At 49.3% G+C, this 12,374-nt stretch overlaps 1 protein-coding gene across 1 annotated transcript in view; it reads right to left on the bottom strand.

The window, feature by feature from the left end:
• The window catches only part of NEMP1 (nuclear envelope integral membrane protein 1), an 86,772-nt gene extending 74,702 nt beyond the window's left edge, over positions 1-12,070 (bottom strand). The window contains 4 exon segments of the mRNA XM_073576854.1: positions 2,037-2,109; positions 4,759-4,975; positions 6,450-6,571; positions 11,861-12,070. Of these exon segments, the coding sequence (XP_073432955.1) occupies positions 2,037-2,109; positions 4,759-4,975; positions 6,450-6,571; positions 11,861-11,957 (509 nt within the window). The 5' untranslated portion in view covers positions 11,958-12,070.
• Positions 12,071-12,374: the final 304 nt, after the last annotated feature.

Below are 12,374 nucleotides of genomic sequence, written 5' to 3'. Positions count from 1 at the left end.
CTTACCTCCGACCAGCTCCCCCGCTGTCCATCGCTGATCGCGCAGCTCCATTTCTCGTCGGGCGCTTCCTGCTGGGCTTCCTGCTGGCGCCGACGAGCGACGCGTGTACGCAGACGGAGGACATCAGGATCGCCGCGTGTGAAAGGTAAGTATCGTCCGCTGTATCGCTGTTGCATCGCTGTGAGATCTTACTATGTGGAAGCTCACTAGCGATCATTTAGCGATGCACCAGCGATCCTGACCGGGTCATATCGCTGGTCGGGATCGCTGGTGCATCGCTAACTGTAAAGGGGCCTTTAGTCATGTTTCCAGCTGAGCCGGCAGCCAGGAATCTGGAGCTTCTCTTGAAAAGAATGCAATAGTTACTCATCGGTGTATGGGAACTTCAGGGAGTTCATACTAATAGCAGATGTCTAGATACACCCCAAATCCCATAACAAGATATGGAAGAAAAAAGGCAGCACTCCTTGAGAAAGGTTCTATGAACCAAAACGTTGCCATTTGGGCTTAATAAAGTCCACCTTTTTTCAATTTCTTTGTTTTGGATTGCTGCCTTTTTTTTCTTATAATAGCTATTAAAGAACAAATTGGACATTTGTCTGGAGGCCTAGCACCCACTGTAAGTAAATACTAAATGGTGCTGTTCCACAAAAAATTATATGGTTCAATGACATCTCTATCATATGTACGTATGTATACAAGTCCAGTGAGCATCCTATTCATAGATCGACAGTCATTCCTGTATGACTGTGCATGAAGAGCTACCTGTCAATCACTAGTAGGACCACCCACTAGACCTCCTATACACACAAAAACCAGGGAATTCAATCAATGAAATCCAAACTGTACTGAATATATCATTTTTCTCAACTTCTCTATTGCATGATAACCACAGATCGGACTGCAAGTACAACGTGACAGGTTCCCTTCAATACTCCATATTACACAAGAGCAGATGGATACAACAGAGGGGGAGTCCTCCACTCAGGACACCTCTTTGTATGCTAGAGAGCAGAGATGCTAACAAAAAAAACCCCCAAAAAAACAGCTCTTGATCAGAAGGGAATTCTGCAATCCACGTACTATGGAAACAGTCATTAAATTTTGCCTTTGCCCTGGGATAAGTATAGGTGCAAAATACAGGACCCTAGCTACCGATTCTTCCACTGTGTAAACCACGGACACAGCGATGTCTGTTTCAATATTTTAAAGGTGGTGGTTTTCATGTGAATATGCCATGTAAAGGCATTCTCATCAATTGCCACTTTTGAGAAGTCACTGAACACGTCTCAGTACAGAAATAGGAGATCCTGCTGTTTGTACCTGCGGAAGTACGGACAAACGGGGACAAGTCACATGAAATAAATGGCCAGCTTCATCTTTAGTAAATAAATGCAGAGATCAAGAGCAGAAAGGTGGGCTGTCGGGACTTTCTTAGGCACGGCTAGGATGCCATATACAGGTACCTTAAGCTTTCTCAGAACAAGGGCAGAATTTAATGCATTTGCCTTTTTTGGGTCATAAAGGTATAACCCCATGAATAAACAGTGCTTACCCCAATAATGTTTGGAAGAAATCAAATGCAAGTACAATTACGTGTAGAACAATCCATTAGCGAAGAGGAAGAGAGTTAAGTGATTGGCTAAAAAACATCAAGTTTTTGCCATTATCCTCTGTTTGCTGATGGCTCCCTTCAAGAATAATTTAAAGCAAAATCAGAAAAGATTAGAAAGGAGAGTATGAAAGATCTGAGCCTACAAGGTTGCGTACCCCAGGGGGCAGATACCATGTTGGCATGGGATACTTATGGGTGCTATGCTGCAGTTCTAATGTATGGCATAGTTTAGGGCCATAGCCTTGGGGATACAGCTCGAGGGGTCATGTGTACCCTAATATGCTAATGTCACAGCGTGAAAACAGTGACAGGTTCTCTGCTACAATCCAGCGACACTGAATTCCTTCCTGGACCAATCACAATTAACCATCGTAATAGTCATTATTACAACATTATTGTATCCAAGATCATGAAAACCTACCGACTGAGCGAGTCTCCATAGAAAAACAAGAAAAGACCAATAACGAAGATGGCAACCAGCTTGGGATCAAAGTCTGAAAATAGCAAGAAGAACACGTCAATGAAATGCGTGAAAGGAACAACAGCATATGTGAACAGCCTGTGATCATTATTGGGCAACAGAGGGTGTCAGTCATCAGGTCACAGCAGCAGTACTACCCCAGTCTGTATTATGTCAGCTGTGCCTGGGGCCTTTGACTTTCTGGGCAATATAAGAATCTTAGAACGCAACAAAAATTACTAAGATTTATATTCCCTTCCTAAATATTGCAGATAACTAACTTAAAAGGGAATCTGTCACCAGGTTTTTGTTATGTAATCTGAGAGCAGTATAATGTAGGAGCTGAAACCCTGATTCCAGTGATTTATGACTTACTAGGGTGCTTGATGCAGTTTCAATAAAACATTGATTGTATCACCAGAAGATTATAAGTAAAGGACTAGGTGTCACATGCCATGTTGTCCTCCTGGTGTATAACACCGCCCCCCCCCAACACAGAAAGCTGCCAATCAATGGTGTGCGCGGGGTTATACAGAGCTGAGCATTCAGAGAACTGACAAATCTGCAGCATAGAAAACAAGGATTTTATCAAAACTAGAGCAAGCAGCCCAGGTACGTGAGACATCAGTGGACTCAGGGTCTCTGTCCTTACATCATGCTGCTCTTAAATTCCAAAGCAAAAAACTGCTGACAGATACTGTTTAAAAGTAATGCCTCATGCCAGGACTGTGTCTATAATTGTTAGCAACTGACTAACAGAGAACCCCCTCTAAAATATCCTATGATTTTCTAAAAGCAAGGTAAGGATGTAATTCGCATTAAGCACCTTTCTGTATGCCTTAGACAAGCCCTGTCCATATCCCGTTAGGTTACGTAAGAGAATAGGAGATGCCATATGTGTCGAAGAGATGTCTTACAAAAAGCAGCAATCCTTATAGAGTAAGAGTGCCAACATACGGCCCTCAGTGCCTGTGCGGCCCTCCACGATCTGGTCACAGACAGGCCTGACAGTGTATTGTCCATGTTAGGGAGTAGAGTCAGGTAGCACCTTAGGGATGGGTAATTATTACTGGTGCACTTTGTAGCTGATTATGGGAGAAGGGAAAAAAGTGACTGTCAGCATCTCACATAAACCACACTGGGCAAAGCTGAACCTGTGGTCTCTTCCTTTCTGGATGCTAATACTAAAAATGGAATCAGCACCTATTAGATATTTATGATCTGATGTTTTAATGAAGCCAAATGGGTTGTCTCAATCTGGCAAAGTGACCAAAAAAAGATTGCACACCCCTGCTCTAGAGTGTCCATTTTGCCATGCACTAAATGTATAACGCATTGATTTCAATGTTTGAAACATTTCCCTTCAGACGCACAGCCACAGAGGTGGAAGGGATCGTGTACGCCAACGTTATCAGCTGATTGTGAGAAGGCCAATAACAACCAAGCCTATAAAAGGAACAAGTTTAAAAGGGAACCTGTCACCTGTTTTGGCTGCTATAAGAGGTGGCCACTGCCTTTCAGGGCTCATCTACAGCATTCTATAATGTACTTACAATTGCTCATTTTTCCTTTCTACCCAACTAATTTTTCTCTTTTCCATTAGATCAACATGTGTCCAAATATTAAAGGGGCACTTCATAGATAATACGACAAACAATCCTATTTAAGTACATACAGGACAAGAAGAGATCCCACAGAGTATGAATAAAACCAATAATTTTATTAATCTTTTAAAAGACAAAACATGAAAAAAAAGCAGGAATGCCAAGAGACGTTGAGCACTATGTCAAAAGAAGAGGGCAGAATAGTAATAAAAGCACAACGAGGAGAAATATACCAATAGGTACAAATCCAGCGAAAACCTATAATAGGTACTGCAAATATACTATTACAGCTATGTACACTGATTAATAAGAACTGCTAGTAAATAAGCCACTCACTAGAAATAAATAACACCACAGGGTCAATAAGATAAATAGCAAATACAGCTGCCAAAGTTTTGTGGAACAGAAGGAAATAAGAATCACGATCAAGGTACAATACTCCTGAATATGGTAAGGCAAGAGCTGACCATGTAGACAACAGTTAACTGACGCAAACCCCTATTAATCTAGGGAAGTTGTGCCCATCCACAAATAAACAAGGCAGATGCCATATACCACAGTAATTATCTGTGGAAAGAGTGCTCCTGGCGTCCCCGGAAGAAGCTCGCAGCAAAACGCGCATCGGGGTGATGGGATGCCAGGGGCACTCTTTCCACAGGTAATTAGTTTGGTATATGGATGGCATCTAACATCTTTTAAATATTGATTAATAAAATTACTGGTTTTATTCATACTCTGTGAGATCTCTTCCTTGTCCTGTATGTACTTGTATAGGATTGGTTGACATGTTCTCTTTTCCATTAGGTCTATGACTGACATGATGTGTTTAAGAATTGACAATCTGAATCCTTCTAAGCGATATGTAAAAACAGGAGATCTCAATTCCCTGTATGAGTCATTGCAAAAGTCGCCAATAGGGTGGACGAGGTCGTAAAGGGGTTAAAAACTTGGGAGTGCTTCTTTAAAATGTCTAGTGCTAAACTTCAGGCAAGTAAGCAGGTAAAAAATTGGTTACAAAATGGGGATATTCTGTAAATGCAGCAAACAGATCACATACAAAACTTCCAACTGCACGCTACCTTTAGAAATTGTGACAGTGTAACGTGTGTCTGCTTCATTCACATGGACTTTAATGCAGGTCTTGTTGCTCTGGAGATCCACATTTATATAGGTATCATTTAATTTCTCCTTGAAGAATGAGAAGAAGTCAAACACCGTAAAGCCTTCCAACTCCTTCAGCTGCTCTTCACTATCCACCTGAGTCACTCGGATCATCCTGCTACTGTTCACCCGAATCTGTAGGAAAGAAAAGCACAAAACAAAAAAATTATATAAAATAAATTCCTAATTATGAAGCTGTCAGTAAAGATTGCAGAATAAATGTATTAGAGCAGAACATTAATCACTTCAGGATTGTGTTCTCACAGTACCAACGAATAAGAAAAAAAAAAAACAAATTAAATTGGACCTGTCACCAGATTTTACAACATACATAGTATTCAATATTAAATCGATCTCTTAGACCCGATGAGTTTGGTGTATTTACTTAGAAAATCCATGCCAGAATGGCTGTAAGTTCATGTTATTAACCCCTCCATGCCATATGAAGTACATTTACGTCATATGCCGTGTCCCTGAAGTTTTTGTGCAAACAAAAAGGTCAGATAGGCCCAGCGCCTGCACACTGCAGTACTTTGATCTGCACTCAACAGGGCAGATAAGTACGCCTGTGCAGGAGCGCGATGCCGAGCAGACTGTGTGGATGACGCAGGGACGTGTCGTTCACACGAAGCAATCAGAAGGACGCAAGAAGATGGGAGTCGCCGGACCAAGAAGAGCGACACCCCTTGAACCAGACCGCCAGGCAAGTGAGTATAATAAGCTATTTTTCTTCTCTTATAGGTCGGGTTGAGGGCTTATATACAGCATTATAGAATGCTAAAACAGAGGTAACAAAGGAATGCTTAGTGGTAGTGGGGGTATACGTAGTACTTAGTGAAATAACAATATAGAATCATATGAAAATCCCTGCAACCAAGAAGCCGGACCTAAGTGATGATACGAGGACAGTCGGAAATTTTACAAAAAGAAAAGAGGAAAAGAGCCGACTATACAGTCCAAAATATATACAAATCAATTTATTAGTTAAATACTTCAGCTAAAAAAAAACCCAAAAACAACAGGACAAACCACCATGAATGAAGTATAAAATAATGAATGAGGTAAAATAGAACAAAAAGGACGCACACCCAGGGGTATGATAATATTAATAAAGCTGGGTGAAGAGGGACAAGATAGTGTGTACGGCACAAGAACAACATATACACTTATAAAATTCACTAAGCAAAGATGTACAAAATAGTATATTGCAAATAAAGTGCCATCGCAGTGTAACAAAAAGTGTTACCATGGCAGCAAAATCAATAGGTGTAAATGTATAATATGTAGTGGTCAAAGCACCAAATAGCAGCACAAAGGAGAAGTGTGGTGACAGGGACAGATAGTCATGTGAGGGTGTAAACAAGTAATCCAAGGTAGGAAGTAACTCACAATGATAGTGCAGATCTCTGCCTCCTGGATGGCGTCCACCCCAATGCTATCCAGGAGCCAGAGATCAGCCCTGAAAGGCGGGTGGCCGTAACTCGTATCGGCCAAACCTGGTGGCAGGTTCCCTTTAAACGACCGCCATTCAGTAGATGTTTAGCGCCACAAGGACACATTGAAGTTGATCAGATAAAGACATCGCTATACGCACAGTGACGCCTCCTACCTGTACTTTCGTCCAAACATCATGCCACTTTGGCTCTGACGCTTTATTGTAGCAGAAATTCTCAGATGTATTATACGTGGCAGACTTTCCTACCAAGAGTTTTATCACCTTTACTTGATTCCCTGAAAAAAAAAATTTAAAAAAGATATAAAACAATTTACAAAGTAATAAATGATCGCAATGTTTGAAAAATTAATTTATATAACAAAATATTCTAGGTGAGCAGCTTAGTGTGCGGTTACATATACAGTACTGATAATGCTGAGAGGGGAAGCTGCACAATTACCATTTGTTCTTAAAAGGTGTTTTCCACTACTCAGACAACCCCCTCTTGATCTGAATGTTTGCCCTTGTGACCACTCATACTCGCGTCCTGTGCCGGCGCCATTCCAGCAATGTCAGCACTCGTGTTCCCGAGGCTCTTGTGAGGTTGTTATGACACGTGAGCTTGGCGCCCAATCAGCGCTGGTGTCACTGTCACCATCTTTGGACGTATACGTAATCAAGAGGAACAGGGGGCTACGGGCTGGCCACTCACTTCCTTTCGATTGCGAATATGTAAACGCTGCAGTTCTCAAAATTCACAAAAAAAAAAAAAGCATGTGCCTGAGAATTCTAAAATCTCATTGCTTTTGCAGGTACTGTAAAACACAGCTTATTATTACATACCCTAAAAAAAATCATTGAGTTCTAAAATCAAAAGGGTTAGTGCACATGTGGCAGAATTACGGTACTCTGGGGTTAGTGCACATATGGCAGAATTACGGTACTCTGTGTAGAGAATGTTACCAGTGTGAGACATGTAATGGCTGACAGTCTGCTCTACATCTCACAATGGTAACACCACCTTTCATGTAAAACTAGCTCTGGAGGCAGATTCTCATGCAAATCAGCGCCCAGACCACAGATTTCGGGATCACAAAAAGGTATCATTTTATTCAAATTCCTATGACCTGCATGCCCGTATCGATGGCTTCGGAGGGTTGATCTTAATGAGAGATTCTACTGCAGACATCTGTGAAACTTGGTCCAAGCATAGACAACAATGCAGGGCTCACCGAGAGTCTCCCAACCACAATTCGACAGCCTCATGTCTGCTACAGTGGCTTCACGGACATCTGCATGAGCCCAAATTGTGCACAGATTGGTGGAGGTCCCAGTCCTGACACTGACACCCATCAGCTGTAAGAACTGTGAAGCTCAGGAGACAGGAGTGCCCACACACAGTACAAATGCAGTGCATACAAGCTCAGGCAGGACCTGCAAACTTTCAGGCTATGTGCCCACGTATGCAGAAAATTTCTGCATGAAAACCGGACTTCTTCCCAGAAAACGCGCATTTTTTTTGCGTCCCCAGTCTCAGAGAAAATAGCTAAAAACGAGGACTTTTCCGCAAAATTAATGAGCATGCTGCGTTTTTTTACGTGGAAAAAACACATCAAAAAGCACAAAAAGTGCGGAATGCATTAAAATGAATGGGATGCTTCTTTTAAGCAATTTTTAAGCTTTTCTGCCGGTAAAAATACTTAAAAAATGCCAAAAAAACGCTTACGTGGGCACACAGCCTCAAGAGGTCTTTTCAGTCAAAGTTAGAGGTCTTAGGACACGGTCCCCCACAGATCTGCTCAAAACAAAAAGGTCCTAATTATATTAACATAATCTAACCTAGAAAGAAAATCACCCTAAAGTTTATTTACCCTTACCAACTCTGCACAAAACTACATAGATGTATAACAGCGCTGTGGTCACAATGTGGGGGGGGAATCAGGGTCAGAGCTCTATCCACAGTAGATAGCGGCCATGTTGCAGATAGAATTTTCCAATCACTCTGACAACAGCGTTGAAATGGAGCAGTTGCTATTTCTTTAGCGCAGCGGCTCCCACCAGTCAACCATGGGGGTACCGATGAGTAACCACGGCTGTCAGAGGCCTTCAGAAGGCCCCCTTTGCTGCCAACTTGGCACTTGTCGTTTTTAGGTCACCACACCTCTCTAAAAGAATGCAATAAATCAAAATGTCGCATGCCCCCAAATTAATATCAATAAAACCATCGGATCACCGCAGAAAAATAAAACATTAGTCTCGGAAGATGGCAATCCAAACCAAGTTTATTTGGTACTGTTGGAGCGGTGCTGCCCGGAGAATCAGGTTTCCAGACCATTTTTAGCACACACTGTCCCCAGTAAAAACAAAACCCAAAAGACTATGGCGGAGTTGCATCTTTACACCATTTTAGCCCACTTGGATTTTTGTTTCCTATTTTTCAGTACATTAAACGGTAAAGCAAGTTATGTAAATTCAGAACTACAACTCAACGCGCAAAAAACACCATCATACATCTTGGTCGATGGAAAAACAAAGAACGTAAAGGCTCCTAGAAGGGGACAATCCAAAGGCGAGACCTCCCTGGGGCAGCGCTGACAGACACACCAGGAATCCCACTTCGGCCTGGTGGTGACTTTCGCCGGAGTCGGCAATTTTCCCGCCGTGCGCACATGTCATAAGGGGTGTGCACAATTACCTGATGACACTTTCATTAATGCAATTTTTTCATGTGTAATATAATAAAGTTAAAAGTGACTTTAGTGGTCCGGCGGACTGGAGGCAGAGCCCAGGACCCTAGTGGGCTGCAGGGGACGCACCCCACACCCAGCAATAAGGAACACTACCACCCAGCTCAGTGGTCTCTAAGGCCTGTTTCACACTTCCGTTTTTGGTCATCAGTCAAAATCTGCCAATTTTATAAAAAAAAAAACCGGATCTGCCAAAAAAAGGGGCGGATCCGTTTATTCGCCATTGATTGGCATTAGTGGTGGATTTTGACTGATGGTCGTCCGTTGGGTCCGTGTTTTGACGGATCCGTGAGAATTTTAGCGGCTCCCGGGCGGACCAGACGTACACTGCACGTTTCTTTTTTGATTGACGGTCCGCTATTTTTAACTACGCATGCCCGAAAGGTGAAAGCCGGGAGCAGTTTTAACCCTGAAATGCCGTCCCGGCAGCCGCTAAAATTCTCTCTCTCTCCCGATCTCACCTGAGCTCCCTCAATTCCAATCACATCCTCAAAATGGCCGGGAGATCGCGGCCATGAGGATCGCCGCAAGATCGCGGCCAAGAGGATCGCCGCGAGATCACGGCCGGCCATGAGATATCGCGGCGATGGGCAATGCCGCGAGATCGCGGCGAGCTTCCAGCCCGCGGTCCCTTTAAATCACGACGCTTTACATCCTCCACAGATCCGGACTGCAACGTGGTCCGCTGTCATCCATACGTCATGAAAAGGAGACGGATCAGTTGTTTGGAACCTTTCGCGGATTTCAGATTTTAACTGACCGCTGATGACGGAGGTACGAAACAGGCCTAATAGCCCACAGGCTGCACACGGCACACGGGGGGGGGGGGGGGGGGGGCGGCTGCACACGGCACACGGTGGGGGGGCGCCTGTCACGGCACACGGTGGGGGGGCGCCTGTCACGGCACACGGTGGGGGGGGCGCCTGTCACGGCACACGGTGGGGGGGCGCCTGTCACGGCACACGGTGGGGGGGCGCCTGTCACGGCACACGGTGGGGGGGCGCCTGTCACGGCACACGGTGGGGGGGCGCCTGTCACGGCACACGGTGGGGGGGCGCCTGTCACGGCACACGGTGGGGGGGCGCCTGTCACGGCACACGGTGGGGGGGCGCCTGTCACGGCACACGGTGGGGGGGCGCCTGTCACGGCACACGGTGGGGGGGCGCCTGTCACGGCACACGGTGGGGGGGCGCCTGTCACGGCACACGGTGGGGGGGCGCCTGTCACGGCACACGGTGGGGGGGCGCCTGTCACGGCACACGGTGGGGGGAGGCCTGCGCCGCCTGTCACGGCACACGGGGGGGAGGCCTGCGCCGCCTGTCACGGCACACGGGGGGGAGGCCTGCGCCGCCTGTCACGGCACACGGGGGGGAGGCCTGCGCCGCCTGTCACGGCACACGGGGGGGAGGCCTGCGCCGCCTGTCACGGCACACGGGGGGGAGGCCTGCGCCGCCTGTCACGGCACACGGGGGGGAGGCCTGCGCCGCCTGTCACGGCACACGGGGGGAGGCCTGCGCCGCCTGTCACGGCACACGGGGGGGAGGCCTGCGCCGCCTGTCACGGCACACGGGGGGGAGGCCTGCGCCGCCTGTCACGGCACACGGGGGGGAGGCCTGCGCCGCCTGTCACGGCACACGGGGGGGAGGCCTGCGCCGCCTGTCACGGCACACGGGGGGGAGGCCTGCGCCGCCTGTCACGGCACACGGGGGGGAGGCCTGCGCCGCCTGTCACGGCACACGGGGGGGAGGCCTGCGCCGCCTGTCACGGCACACGGGGGGGAGGCCTGCGCCGCCTGTCACGGCACACGGGGGGGAGGCCTGCGCCGCCTGTCACGGCACACGGGGGGAGGCCTGCGCCGCCTGTCACGGCACACGGGGGGAGGCCTGCGCCGCCTGTCACGGCACACGGGGGGGAGGCCTGCGCCGCCTGTCACGGCACACGGGGGGGAGGCCTGCGCCGCCTGTCACGGCACACGGGGGGGAGGCCTGCGCCGCCTGTCACGGCACACGGGGGGGAGGCCTGCGCCGCCTGTCACGGCACACGGGGGGGAGGCCTGCGCCGCCTGTCACGGCACACGGGGGGGAGGCCTGCGCCGCCTGTCACGGCACACGGGGGGGAGGCCTGCGCCGCCTGTCACGGCACACGGGGGGGAGGCCTGCGCCGCCTGTCACGGCACACGGGGGGGAGGCCTGCGCCGCCTGTCACGGCACACGGGGGGGAGGCCTGCGCCGCCTGTCACGGCACACGGGGGGGAGGCCTGCGCCGCCTGTCACGGCACACGGGGGGGAGGCCTGCGCCGCCTGTCACGGCACACGGGGGGGAGGCCTGCGCCGCCTGTCACGGCACACGGGGGGGAGGCCTGCGCCGCCTGTCACGGCACACGGGGGGGGAGGCCTGCGCCGCCTGTCACGGCACACGGGGGGGGAGGCCTGCGCCGCCTGTCACGGCACACGGGGGGGGGGGCCTGCGCCGCCTGTCACGGCACACGGGGGGGGGGGGGCCTGCGCCGCCTGTCACGGCACACGGGGGGGGGGGCCTGCGCCGCCTGTCACGGCACAGGGGGGGGGGGGCCTGCGCCGCCTGTCACGGCACACGGGGGGGGGGGGCCTGCGCCGCCTGTCACGGCACACGGGGGGGAGGCCTGCGCCGCCTGTCACGGCACACGGGGGGGAGGCCTGCGCCGCCTGTCACGGCACACGGGGGGGGGTCCTGCGCCGCCTGTCAGGGCACACGGGGGGCAGCCATTTTCCGGGAGGTGTCCTGTTCCCTGCACCAGGCACTGAGCGGCAATGTCCTGTCGCCTGCAGTGTGTACAGGACCGGGCGGGCTCCTCGTTACCTGCTGCCGGAGCACACAGTGTCGGGACCATTAATAACAGCACAAGTACCGCCGGCCTCATCACTCCACAGCCAGACACTTCTCCCGCCATAACCATGAACTCAAAAGAGCCTTCCAACCGAGGCGTGGAACGCAAACACTTCCGCAGCTTGTCACCAGGCCATAGCAGCGCCGACGCTGTGTGATGACATCGACAGTCATGTGATCGGGCTTATAGTGTACGCGCTTGAAGGGGCTGAGGAGACGGCGAGTCACATGATGTCGCTTGTAGTTCCACAAAGCCTCGGCAGGGGGCTGCACAGAGCATTTTAGGTTTAGTATGACTACTAGTGGCCACCACCTTCCCTGTAGTAAACGTCTGGTCACGTCTCTATTAGGCTGTGTGTGCACACGCTGCGGAAAAGGTGCGGATTCATCCGCGCGGATTTTGTACAATCCGCAGGTGAAACCGCAGGTCAAAAGACCTGCGGTTTTACCTGCGGATTGCTCTGCGGTTTTGCCCTGCGGTTTTTCA

Source organism: Dendrobates tinctorius, unplaced genomic scaffold (assembly GCF_039654945.1).
Source record: "Dendrobates tinctorius isolate UK_male_01 unplaced genomic scaffold, ASM3965494v1 ptg000051l, whole genome shotgun sequence".
In the NCBI taxonomy this organism is placed as follows: Eukaryota; Metazoa; Chordata; class Amphibia; order Anura; family Dendrobatidae; genus Dendrobates; species Dendrobates tinctorius.
The sequence above is the reverse complement of the archived record's forward strand: the minus strand, read 5'-3'. Positions and strand labels throughout refer to the sequence as shown.